Source organism: Myiozetetes cayanensis, unplaced genomic scaffold, assembly GCF_022539395.1.
Source record: "Myiozetetes cayanensis isolate MyiCay16 unplaced genomic scaffold, myiCay2020 scf9, whole genome shotgun sequence".
Lineage (NCBI taxonomy): Eukaryota > Metazoa > Chordata > Aves > Passeriformes > Tyrannidae > Myiozetetes > Myiozetetes cayanensis.
The window spans coordinates 15090624-15115920 of NW_026088185.1; the positions used below are offsets into that span (position 1 = coordinate 15090624).

At 36.5% G+C, this 25297-nt stretch overlaps 1 protein-coding gene across 1 annotated transcript in view; it reads left to right on the plus strand.

The window, feature by feature from the left end:
* TTN (titin) overlaps positions 1-25297 on the plus strand; it is a 240366-nt gene that overhangs the window by 4594 nt on the left and 210475 nt on the right. Inside the window, exons 3-36 of the mRNA XM_050339889.1 lie at positions 589-876; positions 1641-1729; positions 1826-2067; positions 3801-4085; positions 4325-4472; positions 4956-5075; positions 6083-6220; positions 7007-7144; positions 9317-9574; positions 9688-9807; positions 11200-11475; positions 11748-11813; positions 12278-12536; positions 13120-13180; positions 13291-13500; positions 14226-14368; positions 15008-15210; positions 15324-15554; positions 16107-16351; positions 17065-17288; positions 17406-17570; positions 17674-17842; positions 18419-20109; positions 20205-20486; positions 20755-21021; positions 21172-21444; positions 21547-21810; positions 21910-22170; positions 22641-22901; positions 23270-23533; positions 23626-23886; positions 24066-24326; positions 24734-24994; positions 25082-25223. Coding sequence (XP_050195846.1) covers positions 589-876; positions 1641-1729; positions 1826-2067; positions 3801-4085; positions 4325-4472; positions 4956-5075; positions 6083-6220; positions 7007-7144; positions 9317-9574; positions 9688-9807; positions 11200-11475; positions 11748-11813; positions 12278-12536; positions 13120-13180; positions 13291-13500; positions 14226-14368; positions 15008-15210; positions 15324-15554; positions 16107-16351; positions 17065-17288; positions 17406-17570; positions 17674-17842; positions 18419-20109; positions 20205-20486; positions 20755-21021; positions 21172-21444; positions 21547-21810; positions 21910-22170; positions 22641-22901; positions 23270-23533; positions 23626-23886; positions 24066-24326; positions 24734-24994; positions 25082-25223 — 8566 coding nt within the window. The remainder of the gene's footprint in view (positions 1-588; positions 877-1640; positions 1730-1825; positions 2068-3800; positions 4086-4324; positions 4473-4955; positions 5076-6082; positions 6221-7006; positions 7145-9316; positions 9575-9687; positions 9808-11199; positions 11476-11747; positions 11814-12277; positions 12537-13119; positions 13181-13290; positions 13501-14225; positions 14369-15007; positions 15211-15323; positions 15555-16106; positions 16352-17064; positions 17289-17405; positions 17571-17673; positions 17843-18418; positions 20110-20204; positions 20487-20754; positions 21022-21171; positions 21445-21546; positions 21811-21909; positions 22171-22640; positions 22902-23269; positions 23534-23625; positions 23887-24065; positions 24327-24733; positions 24995-25081; positions 25224-25297) is intronic.

Below are 25297 nucleotides of genomic sequence, written 5' to 3' on the forward strand. Positions count from 1 at the left end.
TAGCAATCCACTCTCCTTTTCCTAAGGCAGTCTAGAATTCAGCATATGTTCTCATCAGGAATGTCTAATTGTGTCCTTTACACTTTAGCTGTATAAAGTTTAATCTTGATCTTGTAAACTCTTATTCACAATTACAGGCTTCTGGTTTAGCCTTCTATATTTCCACTCAGGGTATATTCGAACTACTAGTAAAAGCAAGGGTAAAGTTCTTCAGGATGGAGACCCTAATGATATTTAATGAAATAAATTATATTTAACAGAATAACTCACATAAAGGGCCATACCCAAGAGACTGTGCTTAATGCCTGTGGTTATAATCAATGTATCAGTAATTCTAGAAACATTTGCAATCATGGGCATAATCAGAAATACCAGTAATTTTAAATGCAAGAAAAAAGCTAAGGGTGTTTGCATTTTGGCAAATCAACTTCTAATGTTTTGAATGTTTCAGAAGGTACTATCATCTGTCAGTAGCATGTGTAAGAGAAATAGACCTTGTGCACGTCTAGTAATGAAAGTATCTAGTCTCTACAGTTCTTTTTAACAAACATTATTGTTTTTCTATTTACTTCTTCAATAAAAATGCAGCTGGAACAGCACCACCAAACTTCTCACAACGACTACAGAGCATGACTGCAAGGCAAGGCAGTCAAGTTCGACTTGACGTAAGAGTGACTGGAATCCCTACACCTGTGGTGAAGTTCTATCGGGATGGAGTAGAAATCAAAAGCTCCCCCGATTTTAAAATTTTACAAGAAGGAGACCTTTACAGCTTAATAATTGCAGAAGCATACCCTGAAGACTCCGGCACCTATTCAGTAAATGCCACAAATAGTATGGGACGTGCTACTTCAACAGCTGAACTGCTAATTCAAGGTAACAGAATTGAAGTTGCAAGCCATGAAAATAGGAGACCATTCATTGTAGTGGTTCAATACACACCGCTTCATCAAAGTTATATCAATAAGTTAATTTATAACTTCTTTCTAAGGAATTGTTAACTTGCTGTGTAAAAAGCAGTGTCTTTGATGAAATTTACCAAAGATTTTTGTGTGAGATTGAAAAGGACCTTTTCTCCAGAATGGGTCTTCTTTAAATGCAAGATACAATAGATAGAAAAAAGTGTGGGATACTTTGAGTTGTTCTCATTTTGTATTTGATAGCTGGCTTTGACAGAATAGATATATTAGACTGCATAATTGTACAAGGTCTTGTAAATGAGGCAGGTAAGGATGAAGACAGTATTTAGGTAGAGAATTGTAGCAGTGAGTCATGCTACCTGGAGGACTCTTGCTTGGATTTCACCTCATTCAGGCTTCCAGACTGTGTATCATTTCAGATCTAGGACTGATATGAAGAATCCACAATAAATGTGTTCTGGTTTGGTTTTTGTTTGGTTTTGTTTGATTGATGGTTTGTTTTTTTTTTTCTAATGACTTAGTAATGCAGTAATATTGTTTCAACTATTTTCACAATTATCTGTCTACAGATATTGCAGAAAAAACAAATGGTTTCCTAATTACTTTTCTGTTGTTTATATAATTTTTATATACTTGGAATTGACCATTCATTCATTTCTGCAAATGTTTATTGATTGTTGCCATATGAAATTCTTCTGACTCCGTTTTCTCTTACAAAAGGCGAAGAAGAAGCCGTTCCTGCTAAAAAGACAAAGACAATTGTTTCGACTGCTCAGATTTCACAAACAAGACAAGCCAGAATTGAAAAGGTATAATTTTCAAAAACAAAGCAGGTAAGGGTAAAATGTGGGTGATTACTGCTACAGTATCTCACCCTAGTGTTTTTCTCTTGTTTTTCATTGTAGAAGACTGAAGCCCACTTTGATGCCAGATCACTTACAAGTGTTGAAATGATTATAGAAGGTGCAGCCGCCCAACAGCTCCCACACAAAGCACCTCCACGAATGCCTCCTAGACCTACATCAAAATCACCAACCCCAACAACTGCTGCAAAAGCACAAATGGCACGACAGCAATCACCATCACCTGTTAGACAATCACCATCACCTGTAAGACATGTCAGAGCACCAACACCCTCACCAGTAAGGTAAAATTACCATTCCTTCAAATGATACTGCTTTTTGAATCACTTTCACATACAGCAGTAATGCTGTAGAATGAGAGCATGGTATAAAATGACACTTATGACTTACTGAGTTTATTCTGGTGGCTAGTTATAATATGCTATACTTGCCATACAGCTATACAACTGTGTACCTCCTATGTACACTTTCTATCCGGTATGACAGAAAATCCCTTTTGATTGCCTTGTATAGGGCCAAAATAGCACTCAAAGCCCCAAGTTCATGATGAAAGGGAAGAAAACAGTACAACAGTGGGCCCTTGATTATTTCAGATGAACAGAGAAAAGAGCAATGACATTGATCAGTGACAAACATAATGAAAGAACATGGAAAAAAATGTGAACACATGTTCCATGTGTGTACTGTAATGACTGTAGAAATAATGTTTTGAAGGTAGGCAAGCTAAAGGTAGTTATGGAAAAATGAAGTTTATCTCTCCTGAGTAGAGCCTCTAGAGAGGGAAAGTGAGTGATTTGAAGAGCAGGGCTCGTGGTAGGAAAGACACCATGGTGCCTGTTCTGAGAGGCAGGTAAAGAGAAGATTGCTTTGGAAGGCCTGCAGTTGCAGTATCCTGAAGCACCAGTAGCATGGAAGGAATGTCTCCAAGATGAGCCCCATTTAATGCTCAGAAGAGCCCCATTTAAGTTGCCAGAGTTACACACGCTGGTGAATTTTGCCCCACTGAGAATAACTTGCAAAGACAGGAAGAAATGGATTGATAATCACTAGCAATGACTAACAAACTGCAAACACAGAAAAAAGGATTAAATAGTGCCATCTAGAGAGCATATGGAACTACAAGTTTTTACTCCCTTGCTAGTCAGACCACTTTTAGACATACAACACATTAGAAAATATATCTAAAAAGTAATATGATGCTGCTGCCCCCTACTGATTCTATTTGTTAACGTTCTCTGGGAAATACACAACAAATTCTACTCAAAGAAGTTCTAAGTTAGAAAGCCTATTAAAGTATTTTGGGAAATGCTTTAAAACTTTCTGCTAGGATTAAGATTGAATTTTTTGAATATCAGAATTTAGAAATGAGGACTTTCCAAATGGCTAACAATTATTGTGGTTGAGATTTGTAAATGTAAGTATGGGGGAAATGATAGGCACTGATCAGAAGCTTGCCTGCAGTATGAGTACATGGATGGATGACACATGGAAATGAGATGTGGTACAGGAGTAGATACAGTTGTTTTTCTAGGTGATTGCCACATGATATTTTTACAAAGATTGGTTACATTAATAATTTTGTCTCTCTATAGAGACTGGACTATGAATGTAATATGTAATACTTACAGCATGTAAGCCTTTTTTGAGAATATTATTTTTATTAGGAGAATTAGGATAGAGCAAATGAAAGTCATGATGAATTTTTATATTTTAAATATATGTGGTTGAGTGAAATTTCCTGGACCACTTGTTCTTATTTCTTTCTGGAAACTAGGATACTAAAAAGACGTGTTACAGTTATGAGTATGGCAAAACCACACATTAGGCATATTGTCAGGCACATAGGTTAGTGTAATTTACAAGTCAAACACCTCAAAAACTTCTTCTAAAATCAAACTACATATTCCTGAATATACCCTAATTAGGGAGTGAAATCAAGTTCAGGCTGAAGTTGTTTATACAGCTGTCATTGTATGACACTGGATTAATTACATCAATACTCTATTTTTTTCAATAGGTCGGTTTCTCCTGCTGGAAGAATCTCCACCTCACCTATCAGACCAGTGAAGTCTCCATCTCCAATCCGTAAACCACATGTAGTGACAACAGCTGGGGCTGAAGTCCTTCCTCCCTGGAAGCAGGAAGGATATGCTGCAACCATGGAAGCCCAGGAAACAAGAGTATCTACAAGCACTACCCAAGTAACTGAAGAGAGATGGGAGGGGAGATACGGGCTCCAAGAACAAGTTACCGTCACTGGTGCTACTGCTGGCGAGGTGGTGACTGATGCTAGAGAGGTAAAGTCTATTACTAGAAAAAACATTGGGTTTGCTTTATGTGGAGTCTCACCACTGCTGAATACATCTGCTAAATGGCATCTGAGAGGCTGTGTGTAAAAACCTGTGTATCTGCTGTTGAGAGAGCTCTGTTGCAAATACGAAATGCTTTTTTGCAACATTTGTCTCCGTACTTGTTTTGTGCTTCTTCTGAATGTGTGCAAAACATGAAAAAATGTCTTTTGATGTGACTAATATAGGTGAGAAAGGACAGTGAAAAAACAGCAGCTGTTGCTACAGTTGTTGCTGCTGTGGATCAAGCCATGGTGAGAGAACCAGCTCCAAGTGTTGTAGAGCAAACTGCTAGAAGGACAGCAATGACTGCAGTCCACGTTCAACCTGTTCAGGAGCAGGTAGAAATAGAGCACAGACATTTTCTTGTTTCCCTTTTATCCCTTCATCCAACATGCAAACAAGGCATGACTGACTGTGAGGAATTAACCAGATATTACCCAGTGCACTGCAAAAGCATGCATACTCATTTAGAGAAGCTAGACTGTAAAGAAATGCTCGTGGTTCACTTATCCATTGCATTCCATCACAGCAGGACTGAACTAATTCTTCTTAAACTGTTTTTAAGGTTAAGAATGCCTTCTATGAAAGTGATCCTGTATTCTTCCTTTTCACTTATTTGCTAACATTATTCTTACAATGATGAAGTTTTTTCTCTAATATCTCATTTATAATTTCCCCCTTAGGAATAAAATAATTCTCCCTTACTATTTTTCCTTCTCTTGCATTCCTCTCTTATTTTTCCTTCTCCTCTTATTTTGATGGTCAATTTTTTAAATTTAATTTTAAGACTTTGGTTTTTCATTTGTTGCTATAAAAATCAGATTAAAAAGGAGGCAACGGTAGTAGTTACCAGTGATAAAGCCACAAAACAAACAGTGATATCAAGAACTAGAGAAGGAATTGTCACTTCACAAGAACAAAGGCACATCTCTCATGAAAAGGTGAATACAGATGTTACCTATGATTTTTATACCCTACCTTGTTCAAAAATCTAGTATCTCATACACAAGACAAGCCTATGAACAAAACAAATGATATACCATTATGCTATTTTTCCCTTTTATATATGTTTGCTCTTCCAGTTTACATTGCTATTCTTTTCCTGTCTCTCCTTAATGATGACTGTCTTTCCTTTTTAATTTCATTTCCACTATTAATACCTAAGAATGTGGTAGATAAACTTGCAAAACATTAATTTAGAAATACTCTCTTTTTCATGTATTGTATGGTAATTTACTAGATAGTATTCATAATCATTTAAAGAATTGACATGTAGGAAACAGTTCTTAAATTCAGTTACAGGTTTTTTTCTGATTTTGTCTCTAAGCTTGTCATTTGTAGCCTGCTTTGTTTGTTGGCAGCAGAGTGGGTCAGAAAAAGGAGGAAAACTCATTCTGCATTAAAATCAATTTTGAAAATACCAATGAATGATTTGAATTCAGATTATTTTAGCATATATTTTATCAGACAAAGATGACTTAATGAAAGACTGGCTCTTATAGAGGAGATTACCTTTGCAGTATAGTTAAAATATGTAAGGAAGAAAGTGTAACCTATCTTTAAAGCACTGAGAAACAGAAATTCACCTGGGCATTACATCTGAATTCTTATCAAAATGAAAGTTACCTAAAACTTGACTTTAATATCCTACACTTTCTCAAACTGATTATAATGCAGGACAGTTTTTCACTGACCCATTTTTTTAAAATTCTTATTACTGCTTTCAATATCAAAGCAAGCATTTGTGAAATGTTTTCTTATTTTTATGTTAAATGTTTTATACAAAGTCTATTTGTGTTGTTATTGTTGTCTCCAGAGCAGATGATTTCAAAATACAGTTTGACATCCTTTTTTTTCTCCTATCCTTTTTTCCAAATGCATTGGAAATCACATACCTTATATTTAAAAATAATATATCATTTAAACTTCTTTATTTGTAAATGTCCAGGTGAGAAAAGAACCAGAGAAAACTCCTGTACCCACAGTAATAATTGCCACAGACAAAGCCAGAGAACAAGAAAGAATATCAAGAGCTAGAGAAGAAATATCTACCACACATGAGCAAGTGCACATAGCTCATGAACAGGTAAATAAATGTTACAATCTTTAGTTCATTGAGATACTCTAATAGGTTTATAAACATCATTCTTCATCAAATGTGCAACGTCACTTTGATGTCCTTCTTTACGAAAATATTACAAAATGAAAAATTTATAAAGCAAGTTATTCCAGAGATAAGGACAGAACTGCAGGTCCAGTTCTACTGACCTCACAGCAGGTCTGTCTACAGAGGAGTGCAGCTGCCCTTCTGATCCTTTGGGTTTTCATCTGATGCTTAATGAGCTTTTTTTTTTTTTTTTCTCTGAAGGTAGCTTTCTGAATATAAATTGTAAAGGTTATCTTTCATGACATGATGTTTAGTCTGGAGTTTGATTTAATGAAATTCATATTTGTGTGAGGACTGAATGCATCTATTAGACCATATTGTGGAACCACTGTTTGCTAGAGTAACTGCTGAAATAGTTCTTTCCACTAATGGGAATAAATGTTAAGTCAGTAATAATAATTTTTATTCAAACATTTTCTACAAAACATAGCAATGATACATCACAATTAAGTAGGAAGTGGGAAGATTCTTCTCTAATTCATACACAGATTAATGCACCATGTTAATGGCTTTGAATGCACTTCTCTCAGCTAGCATATAAGATGGGCTATAACTTGGTTTAACAGGAATTTTTCTGACTTTGAAGTGATGTTTATCTCTTATTGATTTCTATTCTGAAACCTTATCCTGCTTTCCCAAAAAGCTGTGTGATTTTGACAACAGGCATAATTGATTACTATTGTTTTTCTTTACCATAAAAAATAGATAAGAAAGGAAGATATGAAACCTTCTGTACCTAAGGTAGTAATTACCACTGATAAACCTAGACCACCGGTCACAATATCGAAAAGTAAAGAAAGAATTGCTACCAAACAAGAACAAATCACCATAACACATGGAAAGGTGAATAGCACTATTATAACCATAATTGGTTTTTATTCTTTCTTCTTTACAAACCTCATGTTTTCCTCAAAAAATACTAACTGTACTTTTCCAGCTCATTTTTTTCGAAGATTATTCCACTGACAAACTTTTAGACCTATTGCTAATTAGACTAAATTATTTCACCTCTCTCTTCCTCTTCTGTTTTCATTAATAGGATGCTCATAATTATTTTCTGACTGACTTTTGGACTTTTGGAATGAACTGACTGATTCCTGAAATGCATTTTAACTTTTTTAAATAATTACTTTTATTTAAATAATTGCCAAGGTGTAACAATACTTACCATTATACATATAATACAGAGATGTGTGCAATGCACAAGGATCTAACCTCTTAATTCTCCTTCCCTGTTACCATTCCAAAATGTTTTCTCATTGTTCAAATATCTTTCAAGATCATATGTAATTGAAACTTTTATTTCTGCTATAAAACTAGATTAAAAAGGAAGCTTGTAGTTCCAAAAAGAATTGCCACTGGTAAAACCAAAGCACCAGTCAGAGTGCCTGAACTGGGAAGAAATTACAACCAATGCACTGTTACAATTTGGTTTATCTTCACACCTCACCTCTTAAGAGCTGTTTTTGTACAACAGAATGTTCTCAGATTAATTCCTGATAACATACCCATTAAGTATCATGATTGTCAAGTAACAGAGTCAGATTGACTATGTTTCTGGTGATCAAGATGTTTATATTCCACCCTATTAGGAAATGTCATCTGTAAGGCTACAACCAGATTTCTCTGTGACAGCCTCCTCCCTATCACGTAATGTTTGCTTGTTCAAATTTCTGACTCTGCAATCCTTATTTCTACATGATGATTTCTTGTAACTTTATGACTGTTAGATAAAAACCCCTCTCTCTCTATTAAGGTTTGAACTGTTCTTTGTACAATACAAACTTCCAACATCCATTCAAGTCTGCCCAGTTTGTTGCTTCTGACTATCAGGCACTTGTTGACACTTCTTTGTTCCAGTAGGACTGTCACAGTAGAAAACCTCTTCTATTACAATAAAGCCAGGAACTCTCATATGTGGGAGAAGAGCATAGTTACCAACAGCTTTTATTTAAAATCTATGTATCTTCACTGTAGTACCTTCATAAAATAGTTTTATAAAATATAAGTAAATGAGCATAGCATATAAAATGCACTCAGAGGAGTCAAACTGCTAAGGAATTTCAATTGCTTGTTAGATTATGTAAATTTAGAGTGAAATTCAAGTCAGTATAAAAAATTATTTTGAAATTGGCAAAAATACTGAATAAGAGGTCCTTGTTACCTAAGAACTATTTTAATAAGAAAACACAATCTCTGTAAGCAATCACATTTTGGCCTCACTTGAGTTATTTTAGTTTAAGTTGGTAACAATTTCAAAATAAGCATGAAATGATCTATTAGTTTTTTTCCCATTTACAAGGCATAGGTTTTATATGTTCTATTGTTATATCCAGATCATTTATGACAATAATTGTAAAAAAATACAAGTAGTCATCCTATTACCTACTATTGGACTGGGCAGAAGTTTGGACATTGATAACATAGAAGTTGACAGTATTTATCAGTTATTAGAAACAAATAGAAGTCCTGATACAAATGCATTATTTACAAATTATCAAAAATCTCAGTCTCCCCTCTTTTATAAAATCCTTTAAAATAGATTAGCACTGAATTAACAGATATACCTGTGGAAAAAAATTTTATGGGTATATTTCTTAGTAAATACATTCATTTAAGATGCTGGACACATTCCTTACATTTTTGTAGCATCTAAAAGTTACATGGAGCTGATGAATATACTTTAAAACTATGTGCACATATACATATACAAATTTACCTGCATACTCTTAGACAAATGGCCACAAATGTGACTATAAAGTATTAAAAGTGAGCTTGCAGACAAATATTAATATGTATAAAGAGAGAAGCATAGATATATTCTGAATGTGCAGAGATAGCACAGAGATAGTGTATTTACAAGTGCATACTTTCGAGGTTTACATCATTACTTTTGCATAACCATACATTCTCTCCTCGTCTGGAATATACTGAGCAATGGAACTATTTGTCATGTATGTAATTTTTCAATATAATCATGAATATTTATATAAATTCTGACAATGTTATCTGTAGACGGAAGCTGGAAAAAAGGCTGAAGCTGTAGCTACAGTCGTTGCAGCAGTTGATCAGGCACGTGTTCGATCACCTTGGCAACCAGAACAAGCAGAAGAAGTTTATGTAAAGCAGAAAACTGTGGAGTATAAAGAGGACCGTGTTTCTGAGGCCCCAGCAGAACATCACGTTGTCACTAAAGAAGTTAAAACTGTCTACGTTCCTCCTGAGAAACATATCTCAGCTGCTGAAAAGCAGGAAGTTCATATATCAAAAGAGGTTAGTCTCAGTTTACATTATATTCTTTTCCACAAACCATGTCCCACTGAAATCTCTTTCAGTTTGGAGAGCAGCGTCACATTCTGAACAACTTTTTTCATTGCTTTGTGTAGATAAAAAGAGCAACAGAAACTGAGAAAATAATTCATGTTGAACAGCCACGACCCCGCACAGCAAGTCCTCACTTCACGGTCGCCAAAGTTGCTGTTCCTAAACCAGACCATACGTATGAGGTAAGTTAAAGTTACATCCAAGAAGACCAGCATGCTCATTTTCAATATCCAGTAGGTGACCCATTCCATTTGGCTTTTCCTCCCACTCTAATGAGGCTTTCCAAGAAGAGTTGTATGCTCTCTAGTTATTTTTGTAAGCTTGTTTGACTAATGAAGAACACTGCTGTAAACAGACAGATGAATTGCTAAAATGTGATTTGTAATTATTAGTTATTTAACCAATTTTATAATCTGTTTGTGGAGCCCCTGGTGGTCTAGTGGTAAAGGCGCGGCGCTATCACCGCGGAGACCCGGGTTCGATTCCCGGTCAGGGCCACTCCCGGGCAGGTGGGCCTCGTTAGCCCTTAAAGGCAACCCACCTACGTCCTAAGGACCTCGCTGCCACCGTCCAAGCTCGCTTGGCCCCGGCAGATGAACCTTAGGATTAAAGGGTGGGCTCAGTTCCGCGCACACTGTGTCTCACCTAAAAAATCCAATGCGCAGGCTGGAAGGTGTAAAGACCTTCCCCGGATCTTCACTTGTGAAGACTGGCCATTATTATAATCTGTTTGAGAATGCAGCTTCAGTACTTCCTGTCAGATGGTGAAATTGTAGACATTTGTCGTGCAAATTATTTTTTAAAGAGCGGAACTGTCCCTCTTCAATCTTATTATGTGCATCAGTTCACTAGAAGACTGGAAAGAGTGCTTTTTTCTTCCTTGCAGATTAATATGTACTAAGTTAATTTTTTAAATAGAAAAAATCCAGACTGCACAAATGACACCATCTATATTTTAATGTTATTCTTTGCACTCATCTGTTTGACTCCTTCATGTAATAATAAAATTTTCCAGTTAATTAATTTTCTCATTCAAGCATAATTTCTCTCTTCACCTGAATTTTAAAAATTATTTTTTCCTAAAACATAACTAAGTACTACTAAAGCATTTTTATTTAAACATTTGTGTATATTTAAAAAAATGATTTCACCTATAATAAGATTTTGAAATCTCCTCAGTTATTTTAATTACCAACAGTTATGTAATTAGTAGTATTGTTTATTGCAGTATCAGACTAATTAAGTGGAAAGCTAAGGCCTTAAGAAACAGAGAAGACATTTCTTGTATTGCACTTAAGAGCTTCTTAACCATTTAAAGATCAAATTTTAAAGTAAAAAAAAAAAAGGTTTGAATGTTAGACACATCAAAAATAATATTAGGATGTTACATAGCTGGTATTTTACTGATGTAATCTGATACTAGTATTCATTTGTGTATATATTGCTTTTTCAGTGTCAAAACCCAAGTAACTAAGGAAGCAACTCCTGCATATGCAATCTACTCAAGAAGTATACTCTCTCCTTTGAAAATAAAACAACTACAAAGCTTTAACTTTTTCTCTTCTGTTCCTTAGGTTTCAATAGCTGGATCTGCCATGGCTACTCTAGAGAAAGAGTTATCAGCTACTTCTGCTGTGCAGAAGATCACCAAGCCTGTGAAGCCACCTCAACTGAAGCCACATGAAGTCAGGGTAAAAGCAGAGCCAGTTGCCCCTCCACAGTTTCCCTTTGGAGAGGCTGCTGAGACATATAAAAGTCACTATGATGTTGAAACTAAAAAAGAGACAAGCATTAAACATGAAGCAGTGCGAGAAGAACACTTGGTGTTCCAGAAAGAAGGTGAAGCAAAGGTATGTTATTAAGCAAATTTCTATCACTTTGACTAACTTTAATCCTAAAAATATAGTATAGACCCACTTTTTTGTTGTTGTTTTCTTACTGCAATTTTCCACTATTGAAACATTCTGCTGTCTTTTTTTACACACAAATCTTTGTAAGGATCTAATATTTACCAATGACAAGCAAAGAATTTACATTACCTGATTTATTTTCTTTTTTAATTTATGCTGTTTATGTCTTTGAGTTTGTTAGGTGTTTATTAATTATCCTTTAAACAACCTAGGTGACAGAAACTGCCAGAGTTCCGGTGCCTGCAGAAATCCCTGCTACTCCACCCACCTTAGTCTCAGTAAGTAATTCGTGTGTAGATTAGGGTAGTTACAATACATTTTCACGCCTTTTGATCTAATTTTTATCTCATAAAACCTAACCATTCAAAGTTGGCTTTATTTGATCTTTTTAACTCTATCTTAGACATACTGAGCCATATGATTTAACTCTGACACAAACTCTTTCGGATGTCTGTTATAGAGGTGATTCTTCACAATTATGTCATAAAAAAATTTGTCCTACCTGCATAAACATCAACCTTCCTTTTCATTTTATTAATAACAGTAATGTTCAGAGATCCTAAAATCCAGTTTCAAATACTTCCCTTCGGAAAATGTCTTTTTTTTCTTGGATACACTGCTGAACAGATCACTGTTCTGAAGTAGACATTAAATTTTCCATTCGAATAGATTTCACTTAAGTAAGTGTTTGTTTAGAAGTGAAAATATATACTGACTGAGATACCTATTCTTTGTCATACAGGGGCTCAAAAATAAGACTGTGACTGAAGGTGAGTCTGTCACTCTGGAGTGCCACATATCTGGTCATCCTCAACCTACGGTGACATGGTACAGGGAAGACTACAAGATTGAGAGCTCAATGGACTTCCAGATCACCTTCCAATCAGGACTTGCTCGCCTTGTAATTCGTGAAGCCTTTGCAGAGGACAGTGGAAGATTTACCTGCACTGCTACAAATAAGGCTGGGAGCGTCAGCACATCTTGCCACTTACATGTGAAAGGTAAGTATATTTATATAATCATAGAATTGTTTAGGTTGGAAAAGACCCTGAAGATCATTGAGCCCACCTGTTAACACAGAACTGCCAAGTCCACCACTAAACCATGTCCCTAAGTGCCATAGTACACACCTTTTAAATACCTCCAGGGTGGAGGTGGCATTTAAAAGTCAGGCCCAGGTGACTCCTGAGTAGCCAGTTCCAATGCCTGATAACCCTTTAAGTGAAGGGTTTCCTAATATTGAAACTAAACCGTGGCGCAACTCGAGGATAGTTCCTTTTGTCAGTGTAGGAAGTTAATAATTTTGTTAACTGTATATTACTTGTAACATATCGTAGACATTTTATCAGTTCCTAAGTAGAACATATGTCCAGAGTTGTATTCCAGGGCTGTTAGGTAAAAGGGCTGTAAGAATATGAGGGAAAGGCCAATTATGGGCAGATGGAGACTCTTAACCTGCTTCCTCAGTGCAAGTAGCTAGCCCTCTGAGGCAAACAACTATTTACTCTTTTTGTGTCAAGTAAACTCACTGCTTAAGGCTTATTAAAGTATTTTAAAATCCACTATATCATATTTGCCTTGCAGTTACCGAAGAAATTGAGACTCGAGAAACCATTTCTGAGAAGGCTGTTAGAGAAGAGAAACGGTAAAGTTCCTCTCCTAAACAGACTGCTCCTACTGCAGTCATTAGATTCTTGCCCTCTGTTTATGAGAGCTTCAGACAGCTCACTTACCTGCCCTGAAATCTTGTTTCAGCTATGTGGAGACAAAGGACATTGTAATGGAAGATGTCTCTGCAGCAGAGGAAGTATCGGGAGAACCCATACCTCCTTTCTTCATAAGAAAACCCATGGTGCATAAATTAATTGAAGGTGGGAGCATTACATTTGAATGCCAAGTAGGGGGCAACCCGAAGCCACATGTCTACTGGAAAAAAGGTGGAGTTCCTCTAACGACTGGCTACAGGTACTTTGAATACAATGCACAAAAACTGGTTTAAACACAATTTTTAAGAATATTTAACTGACAGTAATTTTGATTTCCTTACTGATGCTGAGCCAAATAACATCATTGATTTATGTGAAATTCTATTTTTTAAAATTGAAATGTTAAAGGATCATGTCTTAAAGTGTTACTTTAGAAAGCCACTAAATTTTAAAATATCTAAAATATTAAAAAATTCAAAAGACCATAAAATGAGATATACATATCCCTATAAACAAAGAAGTTTCTCATTTGTTTTATTCTGTCTATTCAATGTTTGCATTCTGTTTATGCAAATGTTGTCCACAGAAAGCAACACACTTTCTAGCTGAGAAAAAATCTACATTTGTAGCATTCTTGAAATAATCATGCTATAATGACCCATATTACAACATACTGTGTGCACACAGCACATATCATTATATTGTGTCTGATAACTAGACCTCTGATATTTCAGTACTGGTGTTTGGATCCCATTTATTTAGTGACAACAAAATGAAAGTAGACCAGTACTCTAGTTTCAGTATGGTTATTTCTCCTACGGGGTTCTGCAAATTCATTGAGTGAGAAATGCCTGCAAAACTTTCTCTTTTTGTGTCTTGTACAAGTTAGGACTGATTCTCATTAACTGTATAACTAAAAGCAAATTCACTAAAAAGTCTGATCATCAGAATTATAGAGACCTTTTACTTTTATGTTTTCTACAGATACAAAGTGAGTCACAAAAGAGAAACTGGGGAATGCAAACTTGAAATTTCCATGACTTTTGCCGACGATGCCGGAGAATACACTATTGTTGTTCGTAATACTCATGGAGAAGCTTCTGCAACGGTCTCCTTACTAGAAGAAGGTACACTGTAGATTAAAGAAATGGGAAAAATATTTTAAACTTAACTTTAAAACTGGAAAAATATTTTAAAATGTGTTGCAAAATCTTTGCAGCTTAGTTTATTCAGCTCAAGAAACATAAAAGGAGACCTGGTGGTTCTGTTTCTACAAGACCAAGTGTCTGGCATCAGGTTCTTGAAGGTCTTTATTCTTTGCTAGAATCTGTAGCTATTGGAACCTTCTTCAGTTTACATACATAACAGTCTACATAAGATATTGAGAGAGTGATGTGGGGAAAAAAGGTTAATCTAGTAATGTGTTGCTCTCTTAGAGGGAAAAATGCTAATTTTATTTTAGTTGTCCTCTAAAAATATATGAAGTTAGCAGGAGACAGAGTCCTGGTGAAGAAATAGCAAAATAATCACTACAGGTGTGTCTACTTTGAGAACTAGTACATCTAAATAGCACAGTAAAACTTTTACCTGTTTAATAAAGCTCATAGGATTACATCACTGTTTGCATTTTATTGCAATTTGTATTTATTAGCTAAACAGACAGTGTGCCTGAATCATGAAAACCAGTAAAATAAGTTTGTTTTATCTGTTCTATTCAGAGAAAACCACAAAAAACTTACCAAAATTTATGTGTTTTCAATTCTTAGCTGATTACGAAGCCTATATAAAATCACAAGAAATGATGTACCAAACTCAGATGACTGCATATGTACAGGAACCTAAAGTGGCTGAGGTAGCCCCACCTATTTCATATGGTGACTTTGAAAAAGAGTATGAAAAAGAACAAGCTCTAATTAGGAAGAAAATGGCAAAAGATACAGTGATGGTCAGAACTTTTGCAGAAGATGAGGTATGTCCACCACTCCATACTAATTTTGTATACTGATGTTTTACCATACAAATAATTTATTTACAAGGTAATTTTTTGACACAGGGAACTAATGGTCTTACTTTTCTGTATAGGAATTCCATATTTCTTCTTTTGAAGAAAGACTTATCAAGGAAATTGAACTCAGAATTATTAAGACTACCTTAGATGAACTACTCGAAGAAGATGGAGAGGAGATGATGGTTGATATTTCCGAATCCGAAGCTATACAAGCAGGATTTGATTTAAGATTAAAGAATTACAGAGCCTTTGAGGGGACAGGAGTTACTTTCCATTGCAAGACATCTGGATATCCATTGCCAAAGGTACCCCACATATGTGTAACTTAAAATGTTTTAAAAAATCATCTGGTGATACACTTAGAATACCTTGGAAAACATCTCATTGTCAGATATTCTATGTTCTGCATAAAAAACAGCAGCTCTCAAAGGAAATCCAGTCTTCTGTATTGATATCAAGCTTATTTTTTCTTTTACTCTTCATAGAATAGTGTTGGTTAGCCAGTTCAGAGGCAGGTTAGGTTACCAATTAAGGTAGACTTGCTTCTGAGTGTCTCTGAAGCAGCCCCGGTCATGTGGGGAAGTAGTAGTCCAGTCTAGGTCACTTTGCTCTTCATCAAAATGGGTTATATATCTATTTCTAGCACCAAAACTCATGTTTCAGGCTACTGTGTAAACATGTTACCTTGTTCTTACCTATTTCAAGTAAAAATGTTAATGCTTTAACACATATACATGGGCCATGATGATGCACCAGCTGAAAAATTAGAAGTTGTAGTACGTTGTATATATGGGTCGTTACTGGATCTTTGTCTTCAGGAGAGTTCACACCACAACCCTCTGTTTCTTTCCATGCAGGTTGCATGGTACAAAGATGGTAAACGCATAAGGCATGGAGAGCGCTACCACATGGAAGTTCTGCAGGATGGCAGTGCCAGTCTGCGTTTACCTGTTGTTTTACCTGAAGATGAAGGAATTTACACTGTCTTTGCCAGTAATATGAAAGGAAATGCCATTTGCTCAGCAAAACTCTATGTTGAGCCAGTTGCACCTACAGCAACTCCAGGTTATATGCCAGGACCAGAAGTTATGAAAAGATACAGGTAGGTACACAGTAATATAATTTCACGAGACTTCAATCTGCTGGGATAGCCCAAAAACTCATTATTCAACAATTAAACAGCTTAAGTGATTGTAGTTTGCATACCTCTGGAAAAGTTCTAAATGCTATTTTCATGACATATATTGATTTACATGCCAACTCTTTGTCTGATTTGCCTTCCTAATGAGCAATGCAGTTCCCAGAGTACTCTAATTCACATGCATATCCAGCCACAGTATTAGATTTACAATGTCAATAACCATATCTATTTCTTAAAGTAATAATGTTTTGGAAAAAAACTCTTCTGCACTTGGAGTTTTAGAGCAGTGTGCAGCTATTATTTCCTGCACTTGAAATAGCTGTATTTCTATGACAGAAAAAAATCAAGTGTTGCTGTGTTCAGTCTCCATACACATACATACCCACACAAAAACATACACAGGATTACATCCATATCTGTGCAGTATCCAAACCCCAAAAATTTTCCTGGCTGTAGTATATCCCAATACTATTCAGCTATAGAGATTCCTTTCAAAAACCTAAATAAAATTGACTAGAAATAAAAAATAATTTGTCAGAACTTCTCACAAAGATAAGTTGGGCAAAACTCATTTAAATGAATTATGATAAAGGCAAAAGTTGAGATCTGTTTATCCTGTCAGCTCCCCTCTATATGACATTGCCATACACATCTGTGTTTTCTTTTACTTCCAGGTCTATTTCTCCACGCTCCCCAAGCCGGTCTCCTGCCCGCAGTTCTCCTTCTCGTTCTCCTGCCCGCAGATTAGAAGACACTGATGAAGGACAACTGGAAAGACTATATAAACCAGTTTTTGTGCTGAAACCTACATCATTTAAATGTTCACAGGGGCAGACAGCAAGATTTGACTTAAAAGTTGTTGGCAGACCTATGCCAGAGACGTATTGGTTCCATAATGGTATGTCAGCTTCATTTTCATCAACAAATATTCATAAAAAAACATCTTATGTGCCTTTTACATCTTGTTGAGACACTGTTTTGAGTGCAACTGTTTTCTTTTCATGTGCATCTGCAGGTCAACAAGTCGTTAATGACTACACCCATAAAATAGTGATTAAAGAAGATGGCACCCAGTCATTGATCATTGTTCCTGCGATGCCTGATGACTCTGGAGAATGGGCTGTAATTGCTCAGAACAGGGCAGGCAAAGCTTCAGTCTCAATGACATTGACTGTGGAAGGTATATACTGTATATGCTGTTTTTAGGACTCTGATGAGTGTTTCTTATTAAAAACCACAACCATGTCATTTTCTCTTGTGATAACTTACCCTCGCTCTTTCAGCTAAGGAAGACCTAGTCAGACCACACTTTGTGGAAAGGCTGAAGAATGTCAGTGTGAAGGAGGGCTCTAGACTGGAGATGGCAGTGAAAGCTACTGGTAGCCCTAATCCTGACATTGTATGGCTGAAGAACAGTGACATCATTGTGCCTCATAAATACCCCAAAATAAAGTAAGAATTTTGTTTTATATTTAAATTTATTTTATTTAAATTTAAATTTGATTTAAATTTAATTTAAATTTCATTTTGTTTTATTTAAAATACTTCATTTAAGTAAAGGAGTTAATAATCACCATCCTGCAAAATGCCTCCTACAGTGTGTTGAATAGTCCTGCTTTCACAGAAGGGATTCACTAAGGGCTTTTGCATTACGGCAAGGATTAGAGATAGAGGGGACTGCAGCAAATTGAAGAGTTAACTTGTAGGACTCACTCTGTTTTCTCCAGCGTGTGTATTTGTATAGTTGTATTCTGCAAAGCCAATGCTTTTACAACAGAGATTTAAGGAACTTTCTCTGCCTATGGTTTTGAAGTCCTCTGCAGGCAAAACTGCCACTCAAATCAACACTGGGTTTTATTATCTTCATCTGTTTTATTGTTAGGCATGTGCCTCATAAACATGAACAAACTTAAACAACACATCTATTACCTCCAGAGATTTGCCTTTGGAGGCTTTGACCTAATTTGGAGAAGGGCAAAAATGAATGACAAAGTAAAAAATAGTTAATTTTTTTTATTTTTATTCCAGGATTGAGGGAACAAAAGGGGCAGCTGCCCTTAAAATTGAATCTACTGCCAGGCAAGATGCTGCATGGTATACTGCTACGGCTATCAATAAAGCTGGGCGGGACACTACCCGCTGCAAAGTAAATGTTGAAGTTGAACATATAGAGCCTGAACCAGAAAGGAGATTAATAATTCCAAAAGGAACTTACAAAGCCAAGGAGATTGCAGCACCAGAGTTAGAGCCTCTCCATTTGCGTTATGGTCAAGAACAATGGGAGGAAGGAGATCTCTATGACAAGGAAAAGCAACAGAAACCATTTTTTAAGAAGAAGCTCACATCTTTAAGGCTCAAACAATTTGGACCAGCACACTTTGAATGCAGGCTTACACCAATTGGTGACCCAACCATGGTGGTGGAGTGGTTGCACGATGGCAAACCCTTGGAAGCAGCTAACAGACTCCGCATGATCAATGAGTTTGGGTACTGTAGCCTGGACTATGGAGTAGCCTATTCCAGAGACAGTGGAGTAATTACTTGCAGGGCAACTAACAAATACGGTACAGACCACACCTCTGCTACTCTGATTGTGAAGGATGAGAAAAGCCTTGTGGAAGAATCCCAGCTGCCAGAAGGCAAAAGGGGACTGCAGCGAATCGAAGAGTTAGAAAGAATGGCCCATGAGGGTGCTCTACCTGCAGTTGCACTGGACCAAAAGGAAAAACAAAAACCAGAAATTGTTTTGGTTCCTGAACCTGCAAGAGTCCTGGAAGGTGAAACGGCACGATTCCGCTGCCGTGTGACTGGCTATCCTATGCCCAAGGTCAACTGGTACCTCAATGGACAGCTCATCCGTAAAAGCAAAAGGTTTAGACTCCGTTATGATGGAATCTACTACCTGGATATTGTGGACTGCAAATCATATGACACAGGAGAGGTGAGAGTCACTGCAGAGAATCCAGAAGGCTTTATTGAACATAAGGTGAAGCTTGAGATCCAGCAAAGGGAAGACTTCAGATCTGTTCTTCGTCGTGCTCCTGAACCCAAACATGAGCCTGCAGTGACAGAACCTGGGAAACTTCTCTTTGAGGTACAGAAGGTAGACAAACCTGCAGAAACAACAACCAAAGAAGTAGTGAGGCTGAAAAGGGCTGAAAGAATCACCCATGAGAAGCTTTCAGAGGAATCTGAAGAGCTGCGTAGTAAATTCAAGCGTAGGACAGAAGAGGGCTATTATGAAGCCATCACTGCTGTGGAACTTAAGTCTCGCAAAAAAGATGAATCATACGAAGAAATGCTAAAAAAGACAAAAGAAGAACTTCTTCACTGGACCAAAGAGATCCCAGAGGAAGAGAAGAAAGCACTTCCTCCTGAAGGCAAAATCACCATTCCAACATTCAAACCGGGGAAGGTGGAGCTAAGTCCAAGCATGGAGGCTCCCAAGATACTTGAACGAATTCAAAGCCAGACTGTAGCCCAGGGAACAGATGCACACTTCCGTGTGAGAGTGGTGGGTAAACCCGATCCTGAGTGCCAGTGGTTCAAAAATGGTGTGCAGATTGAAAGGACTGATCGTGTTTATTGGTACTGGCCTGAAGACAATGTTTGTGAATTAGTCATCAGAGATGTGACTTCTGATGATTCTGCCAGCATCATGGTGAAAGCAATCAATATAGCTGGTGAAACTTCTAGCCATGCTTTCCTGTTAGTACAAGGTAAGTTAAATTCTCTTACTCATCCCACTGCTCATTATAGTGTGTTAAGTCTATATGACCAGGGCACTGTTGATTCATTACATATTATTTTGCAGCCAAGCAGTTAATCAGCTTCACCCAGAAGTTACAAGATATTGTTGCTAAATCAAGAGACTCCATGGCAACTTTCGAATGTGAGACATCAGAACCCTTTGTCAAAGTGAAATGGTTTAAGGATGGAATTGAGATTCATTCTGGAGACAAGTACAGGATGCACTCAGACAGAAAGGCTCACTTTCTTTCTGTACTAACAATTGATATGAATGATGCTGATGATTACAGCTGTGTACTGGTAGAAGACGAATCCATAAAAACTACTGCAAAGCTTACTGTTGAAGGTAAGAAGCTTGCAGCTCAGTACCATGCAATACTGTTAAAGTAAAATCAGCTTCAGAAAGAAAGCAAGCAATTTAAATAGATGTCCAGTGCCCTACTAAATGTTGAGCTGCTTTCATATTTTCGGAATCCAGAATGACGGTTTGGAGACATATTTATGTAAAATGGTTACATTATATGTATATTTCCTCAAGCTCATTCAGTAAGAAATGTTTTCATCAGGAGTATATAATCAAGCTTATTCACAAATGTAATTATTTTTGCCTGTAGGTGCTGTCGTGGAGTTTATCAAAGAACTTGAGGATATTGAAGTACCAGAATCCTTGTCAGGTGAACTTGAATGTGAGGTTTTCCCAGAAGATGTGGAAGGGAAATGGTATCATGGCGATGTTGAACTCACTTCTAGTCTTAAATATGTGATTGCATCCCGCCGTGGTCGTCAAATCCTCACTATTAAGGATGTTAATAAAGATGATCAAGGAGAATACAGCTTTGTTGTTGATGGAAAAAGGACTCAATGCAAACTGAAGATGAAGCGTAAGCATTTCTAATACTTTTATTCTCTATGTATTATAGATTTTCTACACTATAGTATGTATTATAGCTATATTATTGTATCCCATAATGCTTTGTTCAATATTCTCCTTACCTCTTATAAGTATTAATTAACTTCATTTAATTCTACAGCTCGTCCCATGGTTATTCTTCAAGGACTTACTGATCAAAAAGTCTGTGAGGGAGATATTGTGCAACTTGAAGTTAAAGTCTCCCTAGAAAATGCAGAAGGTGTCTGGATGAAAGATGGCCAAGAAATTCAATCAAGTGATCGTATTCACATTGTGTTGGATAAACAGTCACATATGTTGCTCATAGAAGATGCAACAAAGGAAGATAGTGGAGCTTACTCTTTTAGTGTTCCTGATCTTGAACTGTCAACCACTGGACAGATCATAGTGTACAGTAAGTCACTATCATGATTTTGAAGGTGTTTGATTTTTATCTGTTTTAGGATTATTTTTAAAGGCTTTTTTTTTCACAATGAATATTTTTGTGACTTGACAGGTGTGGAAATAGTGGTGCCTCTAAAAGATGTTCACGTTGTTGAAGGAACAAAAGCTATCCTCGAATGCAAGGTTTCAGCACCTGATGTGACTTCTTCCAAGTGGTACCTAAATGATAATCAGATAAAGCCTGATGACCGTGTACAGGCTGTATGTAAAGGCAATAAACAGAGGCTAGTGCTTACCACAACCTATGCATCAGATGAAGGACGTTATAAGCTAATGGTTGGCAAAGTTGAAACAAGTTGCAATGTCACAGTTGAACGTAGGTGTCCTTTAAGATGCACAATTCTTTGTGAAATAGTTTCCTTAAATATCAAACCGTGGAAACAACTAATATATTTATAATTTATTCTTTTTATAGAAATTGAAATTATTAGAGGTCTTCGTGACATCACCTGCACTGAAACACAGAATGTAGCCTTTGAGGTAGAGCTCTCCCATTCAGGAATTGATGTAATTTGGCATTTCAAAGGCCAACAGATAAAGGCTGGTCCTAAGTATAAAATCGAAGCACATGGCAAAATACATAAATTGACAGTGGTGAAGATGATGAAAGATGATGAAGGAGAATATGTATTTTATGCTGGAGAGAAGAAAACATCTGGGAAGCTTATAGTAGCAGGTTAGTAGGGTTAAAGTCCAAGGTTTTTATTCCACTGTGATTTAAAAAATGCCCAGTGTACTGTATTTTTCACTTGTAGCAATTGTTCTTTGGTTTTTTGGGGGTTTTTTGCCTTTAATTTATCTTTGTTTTTAAGTAAATACTAATATATTTTACTAGAGCAGAGCCATCGTAAGGAAAGCTGTAGCATGCTTTTGATGTAACTAATGTAAAACAGAGGGTTTTTTTCTTGAGTGCTAAGTATACCTGTTCTGATAACAAAAATAATAAATGAGAATAACTAGGATGGAATTAAGAAACATCTCAGTAATTTTCAGGTCATACTCTATTCTTGATCTTTCACAGAATTCAGAATGTCTGTGTGCATGCTGCAAATTAGGGCAAAGAATTCCAGCACCTACTTTTCATTTCTGTACTGGGGAAAGCTGCACAGCAATGTGGCAAAACCATGTGCCTTTTCTTCCCAACAGGTGGTGCCATTTCAAAGCCTCTCAGTGACCTGACTGTGGCTGAGTCCCAGACAGCTGTTTTTGAATGTGAGGTGGCAAATCCTGAATCAGAAGGCCAGTGGCTACAAAATGGTAGACCATTAGCTATGACAGATCAGTACCGTGCTCAGTCTGATGGTGTTAAGAGAAGGCTTACTATCCCTGTGACAAAACTGGATGATATGGGTGAATACAGCTATGAAATAGCAAGCTCAAAGACATCTGCCAAGCTGAAAGTCGAAGGTCAGTATTTTTGTAACTATCAGATGTCTTTAAGACTTAGTCCAGCATCACTTACTGTGCCTTGGATCAGGCAAAATGAATTAAATCAAATAAAACAAAACCAAAACTAACCAGACCAACAGAAAAAAAAACCAACAACCAAAAATAAAGAACCTCAAACGAAATATTTCTCACAGATCCTAAAGGTAAAGGTTCCTTGTTGAGTTCCAAGCACACCACTTTACTGGAACTTGCACAAGTCAATAAATGTATAAAATGAAACACCATGATTCAATTTCATTAAGATTATTATATTTACTATAGTTTTAAATTTTGATCTGTTCTGTCAATTTGTGGATTTTTAAATTTTTTTCCCTTTATCTTCCTAGCTGTTAAGATAAAGAAAACACTAAAGAACCTGACTGTGACAGAATCACAGGAGGCAGTTTTCAGTGTAGAACTGACCCACCCTGATGTGAAAGGAGCTCTATGGATTAAAAATGGTGTTGAACTTCAATCAAATGACAAATATGAAATTACAGTGAAAGGAACTGTTCACACACTGAGAATCAAGCACTGTGTGGTCACTGATGAGTCTGTTTATAGCTTTAAACTTGGAAAAATAGGAGCAAATGCCAGACTTCATGTGGAAAGTAAGTCAATGTGATTTGAATATTTGCTGTAATGTGTGGTTTGAAATTTACATCATTTACACTGCTGAATCTTGCTAACTTTTTTCTTCAAGCTGTCAAGATCATCAAAAAACCAAAGGATGTGACTGCTTTGGAAAATGCTGTTGTCTCATTTGAACTTAGTGTATCCCATGATACTGTACCAGTCCGGTGGTTCCACAAAAATATTGAGCTTAAACAAAGTGATAAATACAAGATGATCTCTCAAAGGAAAGTTCACAAGCTTATGCTGCATAATATATCTCCTGATGATGCTGGGGAATACACAGCCCTTGTTGGGCAAATGGAGTGTAAAGCAAAACTGTTTGTAGAAAGTAAGTATTTTAAGTTTGTGAGAAAGTCATTATATGAATTGTTCATATTCATATTCAACTCATATTGAACAACTTGACCTGATACTTCATAGCCTGTTACCCTTGGTTTTTTGCAGACTACCATGCATATTGACTTTAAAAAACATTCTTTCTTTTGTCTTTTTTCCACCCCCTCTTAGCTCTGCATATCACAAAGACCATGAAAAATATTGAAATCCCTGAGACCAAAACCGCCTCTTTTGAATGTGAAGTTTCTCATTTCAATGTGCCTGCTGTCTGGTTGAAAAACGGTGTGGAGATTGAAATGAGTGAAAAGTTCAAAATAGTGGTCCAGGGGAAACTTCATCAGCTCAATATCATGAACACAAGCAGTGAAGATTCTGCAGAATACACATTTGTCTGTGGAAATGATAGAGTCAGTGCGACCCTGACCGTAAAACGTATGTAAAAATTAATTTACCAGAATATTTTATATTATTTACCAAGAATAGAATTTGTGTAAACAGATGGAAATAGTGCAACTGAGACAAAAACAGCACTGTTGTAGGGGTATTTTTAAATAACACTAAACAGCCTTAACTGTATTATTGAAAAAGATCTAGGAGCAGTGAACTTGAAAGTCAGACCCTATTCTTCTGTTTAGGCAAGCATGCCTAAACTCCAAGTCACCAGAGGAGACAGAATTTGGATTCCTATGTAATTCAGCAGTTGTGGGAGATTTAATTGTAGTATTGATTCTGGACAAAAACCCTACCTTTTAAAATTACCAAAATTGTCTTAAGGAAGTTGAAACATCTCTGATCCTGTTAACATGCATTTACAAAAAAGTCCATTTCTTTTCTTTTAGCCATCCTAATTACTTCCATGCTACAAGACATCAACGCTGAAGAGAAAGATACAATAACATTTGAAGTCACGGTTAACTATGAAGGCATCTCATATAAATGGCTAAAGAATGGCATAGAAATAAAATCAACGGATAAATGCCAGATACGAACAAAGAAGCTTACACACTCCCTCTCCATAAGGAATGTGCATTTTGGGGATGCTGCAGAATATACTTTTGTTGCTGGAAAAGCAGCTTCATCAGCCACTTTATATGTGGAAGGTATTTGCTCTCTTGATTTGTATATTTAGTGACTTCTAGTGGCTTAACTAACATCAAGGCACTCATTTTACAATTTTTCTGCCCTAGCTCGTCACATTGAATTTAGGAAGCATGTTAAGGATGTCAAGGTGGTGGAGAAGAAGAGGGCTATTTTTGAATGTGAAGTTTCAGAGCCTGACATTCAGGTCCAGTGGATGAAGGATGGGCAAGAACTCCAGATTGGTGACAGGTAAATGATTGCTTCTATATCATAGTAACTTTTGCTATCCATTTTCCCTCAGGAAATAATTAGCTTATTTTCTT